The sequence below is a fragment of the Hermetia illucens genome, chromosome 2, assembly GCF_905115235.1.
Source record: "Hermetia illucens chromosome 2, iHerIll2.2.curated.20191125, whole genome shotgun sequence".
NCBI classification, from domain to species: Eukaryota; Metazoa; Arthropoda; class Insecta; order Diptera; family Stratiomyidae; genus Hermetia; species Hermetia illucens.
The window spans coordinates 62,261,769-62,288,492 of NC_051850.1; the positions used below are offsets into that span (position 1 = coordinate 62,261,769).

General features: G+C 41.6%; 2 protein-coding genes across 3 annotated transcripts in view; one reads left to right on the forward strand and one right to left on the reverse strand.

Annotated features, from left to right (window-relative positions):
• LOC119648212 (elongation factor-like GTPase 1) overlaps window positions 1-26,724 on the forward strand; it is a 330,197-nt gene that overhangs the window by 237,227 nt on the left and 66,246 nt on the right. The gene's annotated exons all lie outside the window — the stretch shown is intronic.
• Window positions 21,937-26,724, reverse strand: part of LOC119648214 (protein giant-lens) — a 36,370-nt gene continuing 31,582 nt past the window's right edge. Inside the window, exons 2-4 of the mRNA XM_038049822.1 lie at window positions 22,903-23,417; window positions 22,669-22,840; window positions 21,937-22,612 (exon numbers count right to left, since the gene is read on the reverse strand). Of these exons, the coding sequence (XP_037905750.1) occupies window positions 22,400-22,612; window positions 22,669-22,840; window positions 22,903-23,417 (900 nt within the window). The 3' untranslated portion in view covers window positions 21,937-22,399. The remainder of the gene's footprint in view (window positions 22,613-22,668; window positions 22,841-22,902; window positions 23,418-26,724) is intronic.

The following is a 26,724-nucleotide window of genomic DNA, read 5'->3' on the forward strand; positions in this document are numbered from 1 at the left end:
AAATGGGCGGCATTTGCAAAACAGTTGAACAAGATATTCCTCTCCCTTTTACCAGAGATGGAATGAAGACTTCTAAAAATATCCATAGCTAATCGAAGGGAAACCTCTAATTTAGAGTCAAACAACTTTAGAGAAAAAAAGGACTCAAATGGAAAAATGTTGAAGGAACTTCCAGGTATCGCAACCACTCACGTGACTCACATGTTCAACACAATTCTACGCCTCGCATGTTTCCCTAAGGATTGGAAGTTGCAAGTTTCAGAGGTAACAATGATTCCTAAATATGGAATGGATCAAATGCCGGTTGCATCATTCAGGTCTATAAGTCTGCTACGCACCTTCTCAAAGGTGTTCGAAAAACTACCACTTCTACCACATCTGGTGGAAAACAAAGGAATTCCTCAGCACCAGTTTAGCTTTCGAGAGAAATATGGTACGATCAAACACAGAATCGTCTTTGAGATAAGGAGTTCACTAGAGAAGAAAAAGTATTGCTCAGTGGTCTTTTTGGATGTGGCCTAAGCCTTCGATAAATTGTGGCACGAAAGTTTGATTTTTAAAATAAAGGAGCTATTATACTTTCAGTAGATTTCGTGGAATTTTCCAGTCTCTTTTTCCTGAGAGCGCAAAATCAGGGTCAAATACAATAGCTTCACGTCTAGCGAATCGAACATCTAAACTGGAGTCCCTCAAGGCAGTGTCCCCGAACCGACACCCTACCTCATCTATACCTCGGATCTAGCAACTAATCCTAATCTGATAACTTCGAGTTCAATCCTCAGGTTGCATCAAAAAATTTACAAATCCACCTAATACGAATTGAAAAGTGATTTAGAAAATGGAAAATGCGGGTAAGCCAAACCAGGTGCTGTCGTGTCACTTTTATCTTGAACCGGCGAAACTGCGCTAATGTTTCAATCAATGGTGTAACGATCTCTCCCCGTACATGCAAAAGGAGGGTGTAAATTTTTTTCACCAAATATAGTCATGTGGGGTATCGAATGAAAGGTCTCGATCAATACTTTTCGAAACCGGTCTTAGTTTTGAAGTTAATTGGATAGGTGGGAGTAAGGAGAGTTGAAAGTGATCATTTCTTTAACGGGGCCATTCTCAGAAACTACTCAACCGAAAAATCTGAAAAAAATCAAGAGGCTATCTGTTCAAATAAAGTTAATAATAGTATATTTCCATAATTTTCAGTAAGTGGCTGCAGAACCACTCTCAAGTTCATTCTAGCACCATGACATATTGCAGCAATGTAGACTATGATATGGAGCATGATTTTACCAACTGTGGTAGAAATCGCACTATTGCTAACAAAGTTATAATAGGTTTAATTTGTCACTTCTTTGCAAATTGAAAACTTTGAGTGCCAATATCACTTGAAAGTGGATATTCTCACATAATATATGCATGTGTTAGTGCTACGTACTAATGGGAGAAATGCACACTTAAACGTCTTTATAAAAGAAATACACAAAATCTTTCATACCTGAAGCGTCCAGCTTCCGGTTTCTCGACTTCATATGAGTCGAACTGCGGATTAGCCAGACCACGGGCCATCGAAAGGATCAAGTAATGATCGGACGACGCAATATCTGGGGAATATTGCGGGTTTAGTAGGTCTTCCCATCTGAGCGTTTCCAGGTAGGATTTAACAGTTTCGGCAGCGCAAAGCCGAGCTTTATAATGCTCGTGCTTCTACTCGTATTGTGGTGGTTTTTGTGCAGTATTCGGGACTCCACTGCATCAATTGAATTCGATACCTTTCATCAGTGATGGTTTGAATCTTCCCCAGCCCATGCAACTGCTTGGAAATGGCTTTTGTTGTAACACCTAATACTGAAACAAGCTTTTCTTGCATTTGGTTTGGATTCTCCTCCAATTCAGTTCAATCACGGCACATTGTTTGTCTTGCAGGAGCATTCCTGTAAACTTTTGGGAGCTCTCAATGCGCTTTTGCTAGTCTTTTTCATTGAATGAAATAAGAAAATCAACACTTCCCGTAAGTGAAGATATTGCCCTTATAGACTTTCCGGGCTGGATCATCCTCATTCATACGGATTAAGTGACCCGCCCACCGTAACCTATTGAGCCGGATTTTATCCACAACCTGAAGGTCATGGTATCACTCATAAATTTCGTCGTTATGTAGGCTACGAAATACCAAAGTATATGACGCCAAAACCAATTCACTAATGTGTCAAAAAGGATTATTTATCATATATCTTAGCTTGATTCAGGACATTTTGTGTATGTCAAAATCGACCGGCACTTACTATCAGAGCCATCTATTTGCAAATAGCGGGAATTTAGTTGCGCACCTAATAATAAAATTTCATGATGCTCTCTGTGTATACAGAAGATATGAAGACCTGGAGGGAGTATTACGAAAAGAGATGTAATTGGTTTATTTGAATGGATGGGGTTGAGGATGAAGGAGGACGAGTTTGGACAGAGTTAGGTGATGGTGAGGAAAGCGCATTAGAAACGGCGTGAGCCGTTTCAGTTATGTCAGGGTCGCACTGAGAATGCGATTCTCATAGAGAAGGAGAAAACATCTATCAAGAAATGGATGCAAAAGTCATCAAAGGTCTAGTTAAGTGCTTGTAGCAGAATATATCAACCTTTAAGGAGATGAATTAATTGAAGAGGCAGGTTTGATATAGGGATTCAAAGGTGCCGTTTGTATGGTTTACAATATTGTTAACTTGAGTATTGTTATCATCCAACCCTAGCTGGGGGCACCTCTACGCGTCATCGTACACAGTCTACTAAAATGCGCTTAAATTTACCTTCGATGCTCTGCCAAAATGCAGATCTAGGGGCTACGATAACGCGACTGATCGAAAGCTTCGGTTTTGTTGGTGTTAATCTTCAGTCCGACTATACTTTGTTCTCTTTCCAAATCCAGAGCCATACAATAGCGAGAAGAAATAATATCGATGTCAAAATGCAACCCTGGCGAACTCCGCTATGAACCTCAAATTGTTCATAATCAATGTGTGAAAAGCGGTGATTCTAGCGAACAGATTTAAGGAATTTAAAAAGTAACACCGTCTCCGTCGCAAGTAGCGATTTTATTATGCAAATATCGATATTTCGGGGAGTATACTCCCCGTGCACTGAAGAAAGGAACAACTTGTTCCCGAAATATCGATATTTGCATAATAAAATCACTACTAGCGACAGAGACGGTGTTAGGTTTTAATTTCCTCAAATTCTTTGCTCTCTACGTAGAACATGCCAGATATACTCCATATTTACGCTGTCGAAAGCTTTCTCGAAATCAACGAAGAGCAGGTCAGGCTATGAATAGAGTCCTTAGTCATTAGTATATTTGCGGCGGCAGGAAGCACGCAGATACTCCTTCAATCCTCGCACTCAAAGCGGGTGCCCTTCTTTGGAATCTTAACGATCATCTCCTTCTTTCATTCCTTAGGAAAAGCAGCAGCTGTGATGACACACCGCCGGGAGATCGTTAAGCCAATCGACTTTACTCTGTTTGCATTGGAAGTTCTTCAAACCTGCGGGAAATAGTGAACGCAACTCACAAACACTTAAGCGACCATCATGGTCCGTGGGGTGGGGTGGGGTACACCCTTTCGAGGCCGATGTCAGAGCCTTTCTTGTTATGCACATCCAGAAGACAACTCCTAAATATATTGCTGAGTACGTTCGGTGTCGGTCAGTTGAGGCTTAACTGACCTTATAGCAGGATATCTGCTCGAACAATGTGCCACCAATCACGAGGCGGTGGAAGTTGCCGAAATCCACGAACCTCCCATCATTATCCTTCAGGTCGCCAGGACCGTGTTTCCGCATGCCACGTCGGAGCAAAGTATTGTCAAAGCTGACTTTGACATTCAGATCCTCCATTACGTTCCTAACGTCGGCTTTAAGAAGTCGCGTAATATAAGTCTCCGTTGGTGCACAGCATTGTACAATTCTGGTGTTTCTTAACCTGGACAAGAATCTTGCAGTCAGGGACCGGCTCCCAGAGGCCAGGCTTAGACCTAGAATGTCCAGCTTATATCGTTGAAATCCCCGCTCAAGTTCGAGAAAGAGAGCACTCTGAGTACCTTCGCTACGTCGAGGAGCGTGCGCATATTCCAGAAACCAATCACGACGTTGTTAACGTTTCAGTAGCAATAACGTGTCAAAATTCGCAGGTTGCTAGCCCACAAATTTCTATCCCTTTAAGTTGTCTCTAACGACAAGCAGGGAAGACTGAGTGTGTTCTTAAGCCCCAACTAACAGTGTGAAATAGCTTGAGAGAATGTTCTTAATAAAACACACTGAATATTGTAGGACTTTCCATTTCACTATCGACAAATGTAGTTTCTAAAGTACTGAACTTTGAGATGAGAATTTCAGAGCAAGAATGAATCTATGGTTATCTGTTTTTCTTCATCATTAAGCAGATGTAAATTACGTATGATACCATCGACTCAGGTGTGGAATATGAAGGGATTTTCTGCAACCGTATTCAAAGATCGTGTACCTTCGCTGCCGGCCAACATCCTGCCCTTTGTTGCCATAGATACCGATTGAATTGCAAACTGGACCGCTAATTAATGCCTAGGAAAGTCATTAAATCAAAAGCAATTACATTCCGTAAAAACACTCACCGCAGGAAGAGTAAGACAATGCCTGCGAAATTGAAAATAATGAAGCTGAAGTCTCCAAGGTGCCATGAGTGGCTCTAAGATGCTTATTTTGCAGAAGCAATTTGCATGATATGATCGTGGACTGTTCAATTTGCAACTCGGTTCAAAGCACATTTTTTGCCAATAGATTCCAGGCTGAAAATGGTTTTTCTCGGCTTCTTTACTTTCTCCGCGTGGCAGAAAGAGCGCCTCACGTCCGCGCATAGAATGTTCCAAGCAGACCTGCGTGCTGCGCCGCTGATTACTCCCGACGTTGATCGATAATCACAACATTGGCCTAGGCTTGGATCGAGATTATCACTCCCCTTGCCCACGCCTGGAACAATAGCGTTTCGGCTTTATAATCTCGGAATGGTCGCTCTTGGCTTTTGTCATGAGAAGCACTGGTAGCTCATAAACCACAGACTATGTAAGAAGAGACGAAGATAAGATTGAACTTGAGTCAGATTTTAATCAATTTCTAATTCCATTTTTTCTGAAGAAGGTGCTTGAGTAGGTCATCAGCGAAAGTAAAGAGTTGAATTTGATTCTCGAGGAGAAAAGTGTTATTTTAACGACACATGTGGATATCACACCGAATGCACTTTCTGAACTGCAAATTAAAAATTCCAACGTAAAAAGTTTGAGATGCTTTTACTTTGCATGTGTTTTGGCCAAAATGGAGTAGCGGAGAAAGATTGGAAACAACGCATGCCCATGACAAGCGGATCTCGCGCTGTTTTCTATCCATTTTCTGGATTAGCGATTTTTATTAATTGCTTAACAAGCTAAGATTGTTTCCAACATGGATCATTGTAGCTGACTTTCGTTGAGGTCTCAGGGAATGTATGTTTTAATGTTTCGGGGCCTCCGTACATTGCGTTAATTTGTTAAGCAATATAATTCCCGTAGCGAAGATATTCGAGTCAGTGCCCAATGATTGGAACATTTTTCATGACTGAAAATTATTTTTGGAATCAACAATATTTCACACAGACTACATTCTCTTAGAATGTTTCAATTGAATATAAGATCGTGCCAATTATACCACTCCGTGGCTTTCACAGTTAGTCCTAATAACTACTTATTAGGAGTAGTAAAAACAAATCCCTTATTTTGCCAATAGATGGCTTTAGTCATTTGAATTAGGCTGGATGGAAAATGGAACTCGATGGATGGATGCCGCACGAACTAACACCAAAAACCTCATGGACCGAATTCCTATTTGTAAATCGATGCCGAGTCGAAACAAAAGTGATCCATTTCTGAAACGGATGGTAACTGATGATAAAAAGTGAATCACTTACCGCAATTTCAAGCTGGATGTTCAGCCCGACGGTGGAGAAGAATGCTTCGGCGAGTAGTAGTAGAACCTGTTGCCCATTGCGCAGCGTGCTGTTGTCGATAATATTGCTTCTGTGCCCAATAACCTGCCAGGCCAGTGTTATTTCGTAGTAGAATTGAATGATAAGCAGGTTCTTGAATTTTTTTTACCTACGGCTTGAGATGGTGCGGAAGCCTACAGCCATTTAGACTGAAGTTAGCGATCCCTCCTCCTTTCACAGCCGGCTTGGGACAGGGATTAATATTTATATTATAACGACAACCGTATTCGCGAAATCGTTGAAATAACCATGAATCAAGCCGGATTTGTCAAAAACTGCCGAACTACTGACACATTACACGCTGCGCGGTTACTCATGGAGAAATACATCGCCCTCTTTACATTGCATTTATGAATCTAGAGAAAGCGTTTGACCATGTGCCGCACGAACTCATCTGGTATGCTTTACGACAACACTTAGTGCCAGAAGAACTCATACGCTGGGTTCAATTGCTGTATCACGATCCGAAAAGGGAAGTTCGAAGTGTGGCGGGTGTATCAAAACCGCTTCGTGTCTCTATTGATATTCATCAAGGAAGCGCCCTCTCACCACTCCTCTTTGTTCTTCTTATGGATACCGTCATACGAGACATCCAACGTCCAGCGCACATTGCTTTATGCAGATGATGTTTTCCTAGCATCTAATAGCAAAAATGATCCCGAGTAACTTGCCCAAAAATGAAATGATCGCCTCATGCAACACGGTCTCAGATTGAATCTAAACAAAACTGAATTTTTGACGAGGGATCCCGACCGATGGAATAGGCACAATCACTATCAGCGGCAGTGATCTGCCCAGAACTAAGCGATTTAAACATCTCGGGTCAACGCCATCAGCCAATGGAGAACTTCGTTATGAAATTGCTTTACGCATTAACGCAACCTGAATAAAGTGGCGTTCCACAACTAGTGTTCTTTGTGATCGACGTATCAACGAACGTCTCAAATCTAAAATTTACCGGAATGTCATCCGTCCTGTCGCCCTCTATGGTTCTGAGTGTTGGCCAACTACAAAAGACAATGAACGGCGTCTTGCGGTAATGGAGACGAAGATGTTTCGTTGGACTAGTAGTGTGACACTTTTTGATCACATCGGAAAATTGCGACGAGAATTCACTTGCCAAGATTAGTCTTAACATCGAAGTCGATGGTAAACGATCAAAAGGCAGGCCGAAACAACGGTGGCTTGATACGCTGGATGGGGATTTAAAAGCCTCGAGATTACATCCAGATCAGGCACTTGATAGAGCAAAATGGCGAAACCGATTAAAACAAGCCGACCCCGCTTGTGAACGGGATAAAGGCCGAAGAAAAAGAAGATTATAAGTTCTTTGATTATTTTTTCGCTGGGAATGAATTTCGATTTCCGTTCTATTAATATGGCGAATTCCATTGAATAGGTTCTTAAGTTTCATTTTCTCTAGCTCCTCGTAAAACCTACACGTAAATAAAAAGGTGTTTTCACTTGCAATGGTCGAAGATGCCAGAGTCGGCCCAAAGGCGATGCCTCATTGACATTAGAGATAGGCCAGACATCGATTGAGGATGGATCCGTCCGTAGATCCTTCTACTCGGTCACGGAATTCCGGTCACCAATCTTTCAGTTCTACGCACATGGTCGAGCCGGTATTTGTTTATTTTCCAGCTTTCAATTTCGCGTCCACTTCCGTTTTAGTTTCAAGTGGGATATTCCCTTTTTGTTTGGCTAAACGACAAATGATAAACTTTGTTAATGAAGTGAGAATCACTGAAATGTTCAATAGAACCCCCTGCTCCTACATTCCCGAATTGAGCAGAAGAAGGCAAAGGTGTGTTGACGAAACAGTTTAGTAGTATTGCAGCTCTATCCTGACTTTATTCAACCCAGATGATCAGGCCACTAAGACCATGTGTGTACATCAGAAATTCGAGCACGCCTCGGATCACTCACCATTGCATTGAGTTGCTCACATAAACCCCCTTCGCCCTGTATTCGAAATATGCTTTGGTGCCTAGTACTGTACTATTAATATTCCCTATTCTGAATCTCGCAGTTAGTATCCTATCGGAAACCGGCTTCCAAATAATGAGAGCGCTCCTTGCGATAACTGTCATCATTAATCTGACACCGGATCAACACTTATTTTTATTAGTTTTTCAGGAGTACAATACCACAGTACCGCAAAAAGGTAAATATAACTTTCCACAGTCACACCATTTAAACTCATTAAACCCCAGAGCATGCAGTTTGTGATATTGCCTCTGGTTCAAGTTGAAGAGAGCTGCCATTCTTGTTTTATATGATAACCGAAGTTCTTAACTGATAACCTGCCCTTATCCGAGTCGTGGATAAGGTTTTGAAATTTGCAACTGCTATACCCTGTAGGTTGGAGCTTGAGAATCTTCTCTGTTTGTCGGAAAAGGCGGTTAAAAAGAACAGAGATTTGTGGGCTAGCAACGTACAAATTTGACTGGACTGTCCTCACGGCTACGACTTTGGTTATCAAAATCGAACTATAATTGGTTTCTGGTCTATATGCGTCAAGTGTTCCTAGAATGCTCGTTTTCTCCAACTCGAGCAGAATTCCAACTGGGCATTTTGGGCTTAAGCGAAATAAGATGCTGGAACTCTGGTAGCAGACACAAATCTTTTGTCGGATTGCTTTTCATGACTACCGGAAGGCCGACTGCGGAGTTTTGGAAGCTGATCGATGAGCGGAAGGGATTAAAGTCTCCATTGTGCGCTTGAACCCCTTACAAAAGGAAAAAGATGCCGCAAAACGCAATAATTTTAGTAGTATATATCGCATCATGAAAGAACTTACATATGTCGCAAACCTTGCGATGAATTGAAAGGGTAGGAAACGTGGTCTCTCCCTTCGCAAAGAAAGAAGCTAAAATAATCCTGGAACGTATCAAAGAACATCTCGAAAACTTGAGCGTCAAAGAGCGGATTGCTTTTCGCTCCGGATCCTCCTGCATTGACCACATCAACACCCTACGGATCAGTTTGGAGTGTACGGAGCCAAGATCTTCCCTTGCTCTTTGTCGACTTCGAGAAGACTTTAGGCAGTGTTTTTGGTGTTCTCTATGTATGAGAGACATTTCGGGGAAGCTATTATCAGAGCAAATGGCGGAATGTGGAAAATGTCAGTTACTGTATCAAGATTAAATCTCAAAGAAATTTCAGGTCGGAAGCAAAGTCTGGGAGGATTGCATCTTGCTGCCGACATCATTTCTTTTTTATCGATGATGTTCTTCATGTTGCTTTGTCCGGAGGACGTGATGACATCTGCGTGCTCTCTCATTGGATCATAGACCTTGGCCAAATGGCTCTGGGTTTGGAAAGAAAGACAGGTAGAGTTAGACTGAAGATTAACACAAACAAAACCAATTTTCTCCTTCTGACGGGTCATTTCACACTCTCTATCTGCATCTGAGCACAGCATCGAAGGCGTGGATCAATTTGTAAATTTAGAAAGCAGGGTTTTTGCTAACGTTGGCTCCCAACTGGATATCGCTCAGCGCATTAACAGTGTTAGATCGACCTTCATTGCTTTGTTTAAAATCTGGAAATGCAGTTGTCTCAACACCAAGGTTGTGTTTAGAATATCCTGTGTTAATGTCCTCTGTGCGCTCATGGAAAGTAACCCCCACCGTCACTCAAAAGCTCTGAGTCTTCGTTGATACTTGTCTGGAATGAGTCATCGGAGGACGATTTTGTTCGGCGCACAGGCCTGATCGTCATGCAGTGGAACCCACTCTCCCAAGATGGCTGACAAGTGTATCATCCCAAAAGCACTTGCCGCTGAACAGTAGAAGGCCTCGGGATGCCCTGGGCTGAGTTTCAGGCAACTGTGAACGTTGGGGCGTAGGTATGGATGATGCGTTATACCCCACTAAGAGGTAAATAGTGGCCATATAGCCCACAAGCTTCTATCCCTCTTAGTATACTTTAAAAACAGAACAGGGGCTATTTTGAGTGGTTAGGTAGGCAGGTATCAGTGGCCTGTGTTAGGAGTCCAGGTAGGGCTTTAGTGCCAATTTTTGATGCCACAAATGATTGATGATGATGATTCAGAGCCGTTTATTCCCCACCCTACAATCGAAGACCTGTTTGAAGTCTCCAAAGAATTATTTACCCAATGTCCCCACTCTGGCCCTAACTATTCTCAAAGGAAGTAACTTCGGCAATGCGAGGTTTCGCCAGTGGAGGATTTCACCAAAAAATACAAAAAGCCTTAATACTGACTTAACTTTGGTTCCAAAATGACTATGCTACGCTTGGGAGCCGGATGATGATTCAACCATTGGCAGTGCCTTAGCTACTTTGAGTGAATTCTTAACACTAAACACAAAGAGGAGTCACATTTTAATGGGGTATATTATTATTTTTCCGAGTTGTCACACTCTCGGCAGATGCTGGATTTTACCTAATACTAACACTGCCAAGCATTTAGCCTTGGATGATCCAATGGCTCATAGTTCGCCATCTTCTCTATATATTTCCGTTCAATGTTGGTATCATGGGGAATCGCAACATCAGTAACATACGCAGAGCGACTCGTCTTGCCAACTAACAACACGTCAGAGTTGTCGTGTGCTATGTGGAAATTGGTTAAAACTTGCCGGTTTCAATACATCAAAACTATCGAGTACTGCCTGCGATTCATATCGGTAAACCGGACTTGTTCATCAGCTCATGTTTGCATCAAGGTTTTCATGAATCCCCTTGCATATAGCATTGTGCCTGTTAGTGTATTGTACCGGCGCTATAACAGTGCAGCCAGAAATGAGATACTCCAACGTCTCTAACGCTGAACCACACATTCTGCACTGGCCTTTCTCCATCCGCTCTTTCATTATGAGCTTTTTATAAGCTTGGATAGCGCCCACGCGATCCTAAATGGCACACATAAATTCCTCCGTCTCAGCAAAGAACCCCCCAACACACAGCCATCTGTTCGTCAAATGCAAATTGACAAATGACTGCCAAAAGAAACTCACGTGTTTACCGTGCATATTACCTTCGACTTCCATTCAGCGATCCGCTTTTGGTCTGACTTCACTCCGCTCAGCAGATTGAATGATCGATCCCTAAAGTTAAGTGGAGTCAGCTCACAATCTGCCTTACAACCACTCGCGTGCAAGGGACTTGCCTGTTCTTTACTGTAAAAATAAGCGCTTAACGAGCCGACTTAGCGGTGATGTTGGACCACCACGTCAACTACGCGACTCTCTCCGATGTCCCGAGACGGGTTCATTCTGTCCACGGCAGAGTTTGGAATTTGGACATAGTAGTCCGTATCCGCCATTGGACGTTTCCACGTCGGTCTTCGTCCACGACAATATTCCGTACGCATAAGCTTGTGAAGGGATAGTGAATATGTTGCATGTATGTGTTGAATGCACTGACAAGATGTATGCCATCCTTCCATGACTGTCGCCGAAAACTTTATTAATTTCAGATCATTGTGATACAAATATAAGACAGCGATTAGCCTTCTACAACTACCGAGTCGCTATTGAGTTGTGCTTTGCAATTCCTTGATCCAGCCCGGCAGCCCTTTTATTTTACGCACAGAATGTTGTTGACCTTCAGGTGAACGTTCAGCCTTCCGCTAATAACGGACGTTATGAATTTATAAGTGGTTGATACCTTGTCCTTTTTAGGGATAAGTTAGGTAATTCCCGCAGTAAGGAAAGGTGGAAATTTCTTAGGCCGACTAATGACCTGGTTTATGCGGTGTGCTAACTTTTTATACCAGACATTCTGGAGTTGATCCAGACCAGGATCTCACCAGTTCTTCGAGCTGTCTATGACTCGTCGAACCTCCTCTTCGAGAACATCCGCAAAATTCATGCCCGTTATAGTGTCATGGCGGGCGCCTTCAGTAGTGATCCACTCAGCATGCTGGGCAACCCCCAAATTCTACACCAACACTCGTTTCCTTCCGTTACCCAAAACTGTACTGACGCTCTGTTGGAATTCCTTGAGTGATCGGGAAAAACTTCGCCGATTCTTCGTGTACGTTGCATTCTGAACACGTCTGGAGTTACTTTCGCATAAGGTCGAAACCGACTGCATACGACACAAAGTTTGTATTTTTATGTATCCTGATTTTCAACTACGGGTGCTTCACTGGGGATGTCTGCCTGTCCTGCTTTAGTGAGAAACACCGACGTTGCAGACGAATTTTCCACGACGATTCTTTTCGATCACTCACACCAACAACACGAAAGGGAATCTTCTGATCATGCAATCTGACAGCTGCAGCTGCACCACAATACACAAAAGATTGTAGTTGGAGCAGCATACCAGCACACAGTTGAGATGCAATCTCATCATTGATTTGAGATAGAATCCTTGGAACTGCTGAAGATGCATAGAACTTAGGAATTCCTAGTCTAGGACACATGATTATCTAAGAGAGACTGAAATGTCTAAAGAGCTTTCATCCTTCCCTTCACATTCCCAAGCACAGAGGGGAACAAGAGGGTGTTAACGTGTCAATTCACTAGTCTTCACTAGTGCTGTACTTGGGTGTTGGAAGATCTGCACGATCAACTTTCACCCCTTTTCTTGGGGCTCTTCCCTCTTGGTGGACTTTATTCAATCTAGATGGTTATTTTGGTGATTCCACAATTCGACTAAGCTCCACTCTTCAGAGTCGTCAGCGGGACGCTATCTACGCCCGTCGAAGGACTGTCAAGATCGAAGCTCCGTTTGGCCAGTTCGTTGGCCCGCTAATTTTCATCCATGTTCCTATGACCAGGAATCCACAGGAGTGCTTTTGAGTGTACTCCCGGATTGATCATCGTGTCCCTGCACTGTCTTATCAGTCTGGAGGATGTCAAAGGCCTAATGGCTGCTAGGCTTTCCGTTAGAATGACAATAATACGCTTGGAAGTCGAATCATGACTCAGCCATCGAGAGGCATAAAGTACCGCCAATGCCTTCACTATTTCCAGTGAATTCTTAACCCTCCATCCAACGAGGAGTCACATCTCAGTGAGGTATAAGATGTTAATGGGGAAACGCTATTAAGAAGGTTTATTTAATAGTACATTTTGCAACTAAAAAAACCAAAGTTTTTCTCACAAAATTGATCATTTCAACACATAACTAGGCGAATTGCTAAATTACAAAACCTCACAAAGCGTGATTAATTAGTCTCAATTATTTTCTTCACGACAGTCATCAGTACTAATTTCTATTTATCGATGGACTTTTGAGAACATTATTCCCAAGGCACAGATTTTTGGAAGAAAAGAGATATTAAAGCCTTTCAAGCCACCGACAGCCAGTCATGACTTTTGATCGTGCTATGCTTCCATGTAGTCTAGACTCCCGACTTTGGTTTTGGTGGATCTTTGACCCGCCAGCCAGTATAGTTGGACAGTTTTTCTAACTTATTTTATTTTACTATTACTACGGTTTCCTTTTTTGTGGTTATCGTTTTTAAATTGATTGGCAGTTTCCCATTTCCCCACAATATATTGATGTCGCCTTCACATTCCGGGAGAAAAGGTTGGAAAGGCGGCCTTTATTAGCCGATGGCGTTACATGATAACAAAAGGTTGTAGTGTCTGCTGCAATCAAAGAAAACGTGAGTAGAGTTCTCCCAGGCAGCTTTCTTTCGCTGCATGACGAATGGACCCTGCATTGTCTTTAATTTTCAATTGAATACCAGATCTAATTGATCGTTTGTCCAATTACGCCGAGGTTGATAGAATCAACCTTTTGTTTGTTAAGCTAGTCCCTTATCAAACCGCAGGTAGTGCCACAAGAGTTCCGGAAACAATGTTCCGAGTCTTCCAAAATGTTCATAAAAAAGTCGTTGGAACTAATTTCTGATGATAGTTGCTGTGTTGTTTCATTTGTATCGAAATGGATGCTGGCGGCGGAAGATATGCATGCAAAGAGATAAAAGCATGAATTTTCTTCAAGGGACCGCATTATTTCATCGAAATTGTTTTTCGCACACCATCCAGACTCTAGGGTGAATACTAATTCACTGAATGCTCGCCAGACCTTAAACTGTTTCTAATTGATGCTAGCAACGAATACCATAAGGGAATCATCTCATGCAGTTTGCTAGCATCATTCCGGTGTTTACCCGAGAGATTTGCCTCCGGAGCTAACAAGACAAACCAACATTTTTGTGAAACTCCGAGATATCACGCTTCCGGTTCATTTGTGGAAAGGCAGCGAATTTGCTTAAAAACCGTCACATATTTCATCTGCTGCCGTCAATGGTGCAGATGATGAGGTTTTCGTAGCTGGCGTCGATTGTGGAAATGAAGATCGAGGAACACAATAAAAGAATGGGATTGTAACTTTCTTCCATTACGGCATTCTGGGCATTCGACTCCGGAGTCAATCGACCATTTGTGCTGTATATCCATCCGGCGCTTGAATTAGACTTCAATTATTATATTTCATCATTCTATTGACAGTGACGTCGACCGTTACCTATGATCCCCCAGAATAAGCAGCCATGATTGGAGACTTTTGGCCACAATGGAGCATCATCGCGTTATTACCTCGGCTAACACTATTAGATTTCGCGATTTAGAGATTAGATCTTCTTTAGGATAGCAAACACCATTAGCTGTGAAGCGTCTGAGTAGCTTTCGTGTTTCCTCTGAAATTCGGGGGTCAAAGAAATAAGTAATTTCATTCGCTTTTGACTAATATGTCAGTTGAAAAAGGAGGATGACAGCGTTTTGCTGGATTATGATGGCTTATTAGCTAATCTCATTTTCTTTGGTTTACGGAAAGCGAACTTTATAAAACCCAAATTATGCGCTCGTGGGGAGCGTTGGCGATAGTCATTGAGGATAAGTTTGCAACATGCTTATGCATGCCTCTTTGCGAGCGTATATAATGACCCAACATTTGGTAGCCCCTGGTGTAACTTTCTCTGGTAAACAAAGACGCATCTTCGTATGAAATTAGAATTTGCCATGAAAACACAGAAATACTCCTTTGGAAGTTAGTTGGATTCGTTTAACCACGTTATCAATGCTTGATTGGGTAATAAATTATAATTATTTTAGCGTAAGTGTGGGTAACGAAGAATGTTCATGGATATCAGATGATTTATCGATTTGGTTTATTAATCATGCATTGTCTGTGTCTGTTTCTCATTTTCTCCAATCCATTTTATGGTAATGTTTTTATTCATGGGTCGAAATTTTGCAGCGTTGTGAAGCAGCCAAATTAGTGCTTGAATCAATTGCTAAATTCAACCATGGTCTGCTGGTGAGAAGATTAGAGGTCTAGATTCTGGGTATGCGAATCTTCTTTAACGAAAGTGCTAAACCCCATTCTTAGATGGTAACTTACAGGCTGTTTGATTATTGGCCTATGTGATGTCGACTCCACAACCACATTATGAATAGTTAATAGGGCGATTGTGGGGTACGTATATATGGTTGCCATTCACCCTTTAATGAAGCATTGCATGTCAACCACGCCTACGCGTGTTCATGGCCAGGTAGCTCTGAGACGGCAAACTCTTCGGACAGCGTCACCAGCGTAGGCGAAGTGTTTACGAAAAGATCTTATGATCCATTGAAATCCTCTACATCTTCCGGGTGAGGCGAAGCGGGAAGGTGCAAACCTAACGGACTCCGCTTTGGACCTCATATTCCTCTGAGATTTTGCCGTGGTGCAGCATATCACACTCTATGCCACCATTTTGGGCTCGGATTATAGCCTACGAAATTCTCGTCCTCAATAGACTGCTCCAGATAAACTTCCTGTTGCTGCTGTCGAAAGCCTTTCGAAATCAATGAAGAGCAAGTGGAGTAGAGACATAAACTGCTAACACTATTCTAAAATGATCAGTAAGGTACTGATGTGGTCAATACAGGAGGATTCAGAGCGTAAACCAGTCTGTTCTCTGTTGATCAAGCTTTCGAGGTATTTCTTGATGCCTTCTAGTATTATTCTAGCTATTCTCTATGCGAAGGCAGGGCACGTAAATTCCCCTCCAATTGTCGCACTCAAGACATGTGCAGTTCTCTGAAATCTTAACCAAGTCTTAACGATTATCCCCGTATAAGTGAAAGTAGCAGATCTGCAGAAATTGAAGAAGTCGCGAAAAATAGTTATGCGAGAAGACTTAGTCCTAGTGCTTTTGCTCCGTTTGATTGCGTTGATAGTCGAGATGATTTCTCTTCTATTTAGGGAAGCAGTCCGTATCCGTATGTAACCGTAACCAACCATTTTATCCAGAAGAGGTGGAGCATCACCGGATTTGATACAGTTAAGAACCGTGGTGAAGTGTTCCTGCCACTTCTTCAGCTACTTCGCCATCGTGAATGAGGATGCGATCGAAAATTTTTTGGGTACATACAATATACGGTTTTGAAATTATTGCTACTTGCAGCAACTTCTGCGCCTCTGACCAACGTAAATACCGTTACGGCGCAGGGACTCCAGCGATAAAAAATCCTTCCGTATCGTTTCTATAGCACCGCAGATAGTCAGCTCTTATGACGCCCCTTTGGGGCACTGTTGACGACCTGGATATTACCCGAGAAAAGAGCATTTTTTATTAGCATGTTATTTAATGTATCTGTTGGCCGATCAGCGAGATAGCTCTCCCACTGTCAATTGACAGCTGGATCATGTAAGCGGTCAATCTGATTGTTCGTATGGTGTCGATGAGTTGAAACTCAACAATAAGCCACAAACCTCCCTCCATTATTTTTACGGCCACCAAAATAGTGATGGGAAATATGACTCTTTTCGGTGAGACGACTCATTTGGATTCACTCATTTAGCTGAATCGACTCAAAATAGTTCCTCAAAAGAGTCAGCACTATTTTGAAGAAAGTTCCGCTACAAACAATAATATATGTGTTTTATTGCTCTAATTCCAAAATAAATATTTTCCATTTCGATATAAAAAAGAGTTCCCCCGGGAATAGACCTATTAGGAAGAAATGCTATAGATGCCCAAAAAGTTTGCCATCAATAGGTTCCATAGATGCGGCAGTGAAAACCGAAGAATGTTTTGCTTTGAAATGTTTGGGCAAGTGACAAATGAATTTCGAAGCCCGAATCTTTTCATGAGAAATTTGCATACATTTACTCCTAAATATCTACTCTACCTTTATTTTATCCACTATGAATACAGGACACCGTATCAATAGACCATCCAATGTAGTCTCACCAATTAAGTCGACTCATATCTCGCTGTGTTGGATATGTAGTATGCTCACTGTGTCGTTAAGGTGTGCTGATGTGCTGTTGCATCAATTGAGCGGTTAGATACCATCGGATTTCCTGGGACGCCTCTTTTGTGCTGAGTCAAATCACTTACACCGATTGACTGAGAAGCACAATGGAGTTGACTCTCTAATGAGCTGTCCATCTCTACACCAAGATAGTGTTTCCCCAGTGGAATACCAACGGTGTAAGTCAACATAAACTCGAATTCGAATGTTTTCTTAATAATAATAAAATAGATATAATGCTCATCTCTGAAACACATCTAACGTATAAATATAACTTCGACATCAAAGGATTCATATTCACGAAACATTCTGAAGGTAAGGTTCCTGGTGGTTCTAGCAAAATCGCCTCTAAACTATTATATCCTCGAAAACTATCGTTCCAATTGCCTGAAATCAAGTTCTATTCGCATAAAAAGATGACCACTGAACTAACTTTATCATCAATCTTTCTGAAGTGGAAAAGTTCAAAACCTACCGTTGGTTCCTGTCTTACCACCTCCTTCTACTTCACATACTCCGCGGGACTGCCATTTTGGTATTACATCACGGAGCAGGATCAATTATCATCATCTTCCTGGGAAGTTCCCCTTTCCTTAGCGTATTGCGGATCGCCTTCATTAGCTTTTCCACCGCCCTCCAAGGTGTTCCAGAGGCTAGCATGTGATCGATATTCTAATATTCTCTTGTGGCAATTGTGCTCCCAGCGACAGTTCCTACCTCCGCCCTGTCTGTGACGAATCTCGGATAGTTAAAAAATGCGGATTCCACATCCTCCGTATACACTTAGGAATTAGGTTAGGTCGTACTTCACCTCTCCTTGGCATCGTTTAATCCATTTTGCGACATCTGGGATAATTCTGTAAGTCCAATCTCCTCTAAGAGAATCGTCCCATCTCTTTTGCCACTCCAGTATTGCTTCAGTTCGTACCAACTGTCAACGATAGGTGTAAGATTCGCCGATTCCTTCGTTTGATGATTACAACTACTTCCGTTTTATGCTTTGCGAGCACCAGACCAGTCTTGGACCACGATGGTAATTCCGATATCGTTGGTCACCCCTTTGGGCAGCTATTACCTAGAAATTCCGTCGTACATTATCCACAGAAGAGGGCCGAGAATCGATCCTTGTACAATCCAACATTTAGGCAAACTGTGCTGTGCTCACTCCAGGATAAGCTTGCACTGCTCCTCCACTATTCTGCACCATGTGTTTCTGAGACCATTCACTCATCGACTATCTTAAGATACTGGAATTTACTGTATGGTATAACATGTGTGGTCTATTCACTGCCACTTTCGCCTTCTCTTCAACACATCTACGGGTATCTATCCCATGCGTCCATATCACTCCATTTCCTATATTAAGGTGGCCAGAGCATTGTATTAAAACACAACTTAGTCGGGTATTTTAGTGCTGAACTATTAATATCACGAACTCCACGTCCTAGTCCTGATCTAGGTTGTGATTAGGTTCAGCAGGGGCATCTTCGCCAAGGGTGATAAAGAAAGGCCTTGATCGTGGTCAGAAACCAAAAGAAGACGAATCGTTGGAAAGACACAAGTGTACCATCTACCCAATTACTTATAATGGAGAAATTGACGATTATGCAATCCGAGTTGGGGAGCAAACTAGAACAGCTGCTGATCAACTTCAAGAAAGATCCAGTGGTTCAAAAAACAAAGAAGTATTTGGAGAAGAGGTTAGGGTTAGCGGGTTAGCTCATGGTACTGATCCAAGTATGGCAAAACCAACGAATTATTAAGTCTATTTGAAACTGCGTCTGATCTTCCATATTTCACAAATCGTTCCAAACGTATACGGGAAGCTGGTAATCCTACTGTTGGACGAAAAGGTCAAATTGGAGGGAGCATCTTCTGATGATAACATGGTGAAAATACGTCTTAATAAAAGTGGACAGTTTAGTTGAAGAACATTCTATAAAAAAATGATCAGAAAACAAAAGGTCTTAACGAGGACTGTAACACACATCATTCAGGATATTGAGGAGAAGGGTACTAGCATACATTTGAGCGAATACTACAAACTAAATGTCGATTTACTTTGAAGGTGCATCAATGACCTGGTGGAGAATGTCCAGGCAATATGAAAACAAACCACTCAAGATAATCCATATGGTTACCAGCCTGAAGGAAATAGAAACGCCGAGAATGGAAACGAGCCAACAATTATCTTCTCTTCAAGGATATAACGGCGTACTAAGTTATTGCACGTAGACAGCGGGGGGGGGGGGGGGGGGGGGGGGAATCTACATCTACCAATCGAGGTACTAAGTCAACCTAGACGATTACATCTGTTTACTCTCTCATCGATTCGTGGATCTTAGCTAAATGGTTGGATGGACTGAACAATCATACAATCAAAGCCTGGATTCTCATCTGACTGGTGGACGCATTTTTTATATTCGCATTAACAGGCAGATACCCTGCTCCTATTAGGGTTATGTCACACTGTTAAAAAGATGCGCTGGACAGGGGCTGGTTTCCTGGAGAAGAGACACCACACCATATATTGTGGCGACCATCCAGTAAAAGTGAAGGCCGCTGTTATCGACTTTAAAACATAAGCGTTCGGCTATGCACTCTGCGTTTGCGACACAAATTTCGAAAAATAAGCTTCATTAACGTTCACGCCTCTTCTGTGGAACGAACTGTTGAAGCCTGCCCCACACGTATGATATCAAAATCATACGAACTATTCAACCAACATTGCCAAACGAAATTATCATTGGAAGTACTTGGTTTGCATGGGAAGAAGTCCACAAACAAACGTGACCAGACAAAACAACTTCCAATCAAATTGATCACGCGTTTCACGAACGTCACCACCTCTCAGCCTGGATGAACATATAGTTCTGGAGGTAAGGCATCGAAAAATGATCTTCACAATCACCTGAAGAACGCCGTCATTGGTACGGCCACAAACATATTTAGCCCCAGTCGCAAAAAAAGTCGAAATGACTTGTTCGAAAATGAATGTAAGCTTGCAATGGAACAGAAGAACCAAGCATATAAAAAACGCTTGCGCAAAGACCTATCACGAACTTCGTCGAGCGGAAAGGCGACTTCACAGACAGAAAAAGAAAACCTGGGAGAACCAACAAGTTTGTTAACTCGAGAAATTCAAGGAGCAACCGCACCAGGCGTGGAGGTCTTACCAACAAATCAGAAGGATAAAGTCTTATTCACTTTGATGCTTATGATGCCGAGACAAACAGAAATTTCATTGCTCACCGTATGGGCATATTGGAGTTGGAGGTCATACCAGTTTACGACGACGGACAAATGATGCCACCACCAAGTATGGAGCAAACCGTACAATTCATCGGAACGACAGCCGAATTAGGAATATCACGGAGTGCAACAATAGATAGCTCCATACGTCCAGAAAGTAATCGGCCACTGCCAAAGAAGCAAAAGATCAGATTTTTTCTCTGTAGCAAGCGATGGAAAAAAGTTGGAATATTCTGAATCTTTTCATCGACTTCAAAACCGCCTATGGTAGCGTAGCCATGGTAATACTCAATAGAGGGCTCAATTAATAAGATTGATTAATCCTGACCAATGTTCGAGGTCAGATAAAGTAGCAGGATCACTTTTGAAATCTTTCAACAACGGTATAAGGCAAGGGGATGGCCTACCATACATCTTTTTAACCTGGCCCTGGAAAAAGGGAAGAATCCTTCGAAAGATGTTCCGCTCCATACAGGAGAATGAACGATCCCGCAGCCCATATAACGATGAAATTTATGAGCGATGCTACAACCGTCTGGCTACAGATAAAAGCTAGCTTAAAGGATTGCAGTCGGCGGGTTACTTAATCCATATGGGCGAGAATAATCTAGCCTAGAAAGTGTATAAGTATAATATCTATGATAGAAAAAGAAGACGTGATCGACCCTGCCTCAGAGGAATCGTTGGCGTAGGCCAGGATGCCAGGGAGTTCTTGAGAGTGGGTAACTAATGGACCCTGGCGCAAAACCAGGTTGTCTGGGAGTTCCTCACTAAGGCAGATCGTTTGTTACACTACTGATGAAGATTGTGATCAACAAGCAGGACATCAAAGGCATAAATCGATTTTTCTATCTTGATAGCGTTCTTTCTATCCAACCAAGCTTAATGTTACCTGCCGCTAGATCTGTCTTCGTGAAACCTAAAATCGAGAAATCTAGAAATGCAGACACCTCTGCACCAATATCATTTTGAGGTTGCTCTACGCATCATATAGAAAGTGACCATTACTGCTACTCAAGGGCTACAAACCATCGTTAATACCTGCATCCGCAGCGTATTCTGTCATGAGAAAACCTGTGTCGGCATATGGGCCAGACACCCGTAGACGTGTTAAGTGGAAGGCGGAAATGGCAGTGGATAGAACACAATTTAAAAAAAGGCGACAATTCCGTTTTTGGTTGCGCCATGCAAAGAAATCCATTACTTCAGAGTGACCGAGGAATGGATCGCTATAGGAGCACAGACCATGAGACCGGTTAATATGTAGACTTTCGACCTTTTGCATATAAAAGCTCAGCTAGAATTGGAAAAATTTTAAATTCAGGAGAACATTTTCCTTTATAAATAATGAGCACTCGTTCTTTCTCGACTTTCATTCACAAACTGGAACAAGTCAATACGAAAATATTAACAAAAGAATTATTAAATAAAATAGTTTATTTACAACTTTTACAGTTTTTGAGGCTTAATTCCAAGGTTTATTACTATGTCATTTGGATCGCAAGAATTATTATACAAATATTGAAACCATTCCTTAGTTTTAGTTATGAGCAAACATTTTTTCGTTTTAAGTTGTTTGTCTAAGTCAAAAAATTAACTTGTTTAATAAGAAATTATCAGGTACGTCTATTTATACAGAAGAATAGTTTAAATAACTTAAATTTGGCCATTTATACGAGCACATTAATCGTTGTTTTTGTAAGTTGTTGGCAAACGAACATATTAAAATCTTAAACGGTAATAATACATACATACGTATAACATTAAGCACGTTTAGGGAACCTAGGCTTACTGAACATTACATGCAACTATTTACACTCCAAGCATCAACTTTCGACAAATATTCTACACCTAAAGGTCAGGGAATGTGATTCCCAGTCGATTAGCCGTTTGTCATACAGTATCCTGAATACGTGTGTATATTGTCTTCGACGTAGTTTTTCCCGGATATTGCTCCTGGGTCTGTGTGGTGCCTGGGACAGTGGTGACCTTTGGGGCACAGGCATAGCGGGTTTGTGTTCACCTCGTCGAGAAATTCCTGTCGCTTTCGCACTGTGAACAATGTGCATGGCTCCTTTCGTTGACAACGTAGCCTCTGTATGGGAATTAGATTTAGTATAAATGTGAAGAAAAGATGGGAAGGAAACATACGCTTTGTGGGGAGCAGGCAAACAAGTAAACATATCCAGCTTTCCCTGATTCAAGAGGCTCTCGCTTTGTCAGGTATGTCACGGAGTTCTGAGGGCATCGACAATGAACAATTTGCTCCGTAACATTTTGATCCGATAGAATTGAGAGTGTCCAAGTGTAGTCCCGAAAATATCTGAAATATCAAAATACAACTGTTAGAATGGATTCAATACAGCTTCAGAGGAGGTGTCTTACCTGCAAATGGGTAATTTATGGACAGGATTGCATAGTTTATAGTGCCTGGTTTTGTCAACTATTGTGTGGCCATCAGAAGCGCCTGTGTTGCTTGGGCACCCATTGATGGTTGTCATTCCTCTGTGATGCGAGTTGTGACGTAATCGAACGTCGTGATTATGGGTATGAGGAACATCATCAGTTTTTAATCCTTCGCTTCCATGGTTGTCCTGGACCCCTTCGTGTCCAATTCCTTCACCTTCAAGTCTTTGAAGGAGCATTTTTAAATGGGTATTTTCTGGTTTCCCATCTCCAAGGTCTGGTAGATGTTTGCTGGGATGCTTAAATTTTTTCCCACGAAATATTTCGTTGTTTTTGTTGAATGATGGTAGTTTGTGTAGGGTTGATTGGAAGGATTCACGAATGACGTGTTTATCGGGACATCGACATTGCCTTTCAATCCAAGGTGTCTCATATAGATCGATTTTAGAACATACTTCATTCGGCGCACATATTGGGAGATCATCCTCCGAGTTCTGAAAAAGGAATATCTAATTTGTAATTCTGCTTTTTGGATTATGTATTCAAGGTCGATCTTAGATTAGTGGTTGGGTCTCACATGCAGCATTCCAGAACAATTTAAGTTCATTTCGATAATGGTGAGGTAGAAATGTCTTGCTGTGTCAAGGACTTTTATCAAATGGCTTCCGAAGGAATAAAAGAAACAAGGACAGGAGGATTTGAACAAAATACAAATAAATCTAACTTATGGAACGAGCTTTCCTCTTTCCATGGACATAACGCTAAAAGCATTGGACTATTGGTCATTTAGGTAGCATTGCTTCCACTGATGGACTCAATGTCATTGTAAAAAACTGAAAACATGCAAATCTATCGAACAGATAAGGTTCAAAACCAATACCCCCTGGAGGCTTCGACATCAGATGCTGATCACTTTTGCATTTTAAAACGCTGGAAGATTTCATCAATCCTGGTGCGTAGCGTATCATTGAAAAGGGTCAATCTGACCTTAATCTAGTGTGGGATTTCACTGGCAAACGAATCAGATACAATTGGAATGATAAAGTCGAGAAGAGGAAAGGATGCTATTACATATGATTATTTATTAAAAATTGGTCCGCAATGAAACCACATCAAAGTCCTAGAGCTACATGACGCTAGTTAAATTACTTGATTAAAGAACTACTTTTTATTAATTACAAGAAAATTAGACCATTATATTTATCTATCCCACTATTCTGATCATTAGTATTTCCAAGTAATTCAAAGAGAAATCTCTACTTCATTCAAGCTTTCCCATTACTAAATTTTGTACGAAACTTTGTATCTGTTCGTTAAGTTTTTAAATTGCATACATCCAGGCGACTAAAGTCAGATACACATCTCAGTCAATTGAGTTGCCGGCTACAGATACTATAATTGACTATTTTTTTCATTAGTTTGTTTTTTGAAACCTAATTTAAAACTGAAATATAAAGTATGAACGTAAAGCAAGAGACGAAATATTAGGTCGTTGCACATGAAATGGCCGATTTGGCAATCAAGTGAAGTTAGTTGCAATTTTGCTGTATCAAACCACCACTGGTGTACCACCAGTTGGCGCTGTTGGTGTCGGATAATAAAGTATAAATACTCCTACATTTAATCAAGGAGTCATTTCAGTTTTGACCATCGTTGTGATAATAGTGAATAGAAAGGAAAAAAGGATGGAAGAGAGCCAAAAACGTATACTTTTTCTGTATGAGTTCAAACTCGGTCATAGAGCAGCGGAAGCGACCAAGAACATTAACAGCACATTTGAAGCTGATACGGAAAGCGAAGGAATCACACGGTGGTGGTTCGAAAAATTGCGGTCAGCCGACGTAAAAGTGAGCCACGTGGACATCCAGGACCATCGATTGACAACAAGGAGCTGCGTTTGCTAGTTGAATTCGACACACGTCAGTCTATGAGAGACATTGCAGAGAAACTGGCCGTACACTATTCGACAGTTTCCCGGCACTTGCAACAACTTGGAAATGTGAAAAAGCTCGACAAATGAGTTCCGCATGCCCTTAGGGAGCAAAACATGGCGCATCGAATGGAAATTTGCAGTTCTTTACTTTACTTTTTGCACAGAATAGTGATATGTTATGAAAAGTGGATATTATACGACAATCGTCGCCGATCAGCATAATAGCTATATGCTGATGAGCCACCGAAGCATATGCCGAAACCGAACCTCCACCCGATGAAGGTAATGGTGACTGTTTGTTGGTCTACAGCTGGAGTTATCCACTATTCTTTTTTGACACCTGGAGAAACTGCACCAAAAATTGAGTATTCAACGGCCGATCAAATACGATAATAACCCAATTATATACAAAGTTTTGTGAATGATTCCTGGAGTGAACTACTCTGTGTAAAGAGCATTCACGCAGTTCGTTCTGCATAATGTTTTTTTCTTATATGATTTCCAATGAGACTGCTTCACTTTCATTATGATCTGGCATGAAGTTGCCTACAGGACCAAAACAGTACAAAGACGGATAAAAACATCCATGACCGTTTAACCTACTCGGCCACCACCTTGAATCTTGAATAGTATATGTATTTTCTGAGGATAAGAGGTTCAAACGAAAAATTAATAAAAGGGGCAAATAAATTACGCCGCTTCGTTTCACATACGCATATCCCTATGTCTACTTCTGTCAGCAGGTAGCTTTTCAGGTCCCTTTGCAAACTTGCATATATTAAAGACTAATCGACAATATTCAATTTCTTAACAAAAAAACACGCAAGCATGCTAATGTAATGAAAAACAATAGTAAAAACTATAAGCATGATTTGGTCGAATACTCAAATTATATGTTAGGCAAGAGAAAAGTAGTCATGAACTATCGGCTGTTCCGCGAATCGGAACATTCCTGGAATGTGAGAGAATCCTTCGTGGAGCCGCCTTGATGAGACACCAAACAGATCATCAAACGTGTGGTAGGAAGACCTTGTTTGAGTAAGTCAGTGATTACTCTACGGCCTCGGCTATGTTGAATATGCGGTGATACTGAGCAGACGAATGCGAGAAGATCGAGCCTAAAAATCTTAGTCGGTGATTTTTATATAGGGACCTTCAAATCTTCTCTTCCTTCTTTATGCTTTCTTCGGTTCTGAAGCGAGATTAGCTCGCTTGGATCCCGTTTGCCAGTTTTCTTTGTCATAGGCTTGATCCAAGTAGAGTAATTTCTCTATGATATATGCGATCCCTTTAGGACGCGATCAAAGCGTGTTATGCCACTAATACAATGTTCATTGTCTTTGATTGCCAGTCAGCATTTGTAGTCATAGAGGGCGATAGGGCACAGCAAAAGTAAGATTTCCTGCGAGCACTTCCTCGAAAAAATAACATCCACTCTTCCTCATCAGCATGAGCTTTCTAACCCACCTAGTGTGCGATATCGTTAGTCACCGAAAAGTAGGAAATATGCGGAAAGATCATCAGTAATAGCGCAACTCCAAGTTTAAATGGAATTCCCAACAAAGTTTTAAAATTCACACTAAAAAGTAGGCCCGATCATCTATTTTGCCATCATGTTCGAGTCGTGCCATAATAAAATATATCCCATGCCCATCAGAAAACGCGCAAATTGTTACTGTAACCAAGCCTAATAACAACAGGCAATGCTTTTTCCGAGTGCTAGTACGGGTTTCGGCATGTCCACTTGACAGTGGATGTAATATGGGCCTAGCAAAAGAAAAATTCAATTCTCTGCCCTCCACAATTCAAAAACAGCCAAAAATGCTTTAGCTAAAATAGGTTCTAATGGGAATTTGTTGAGGCTGGTC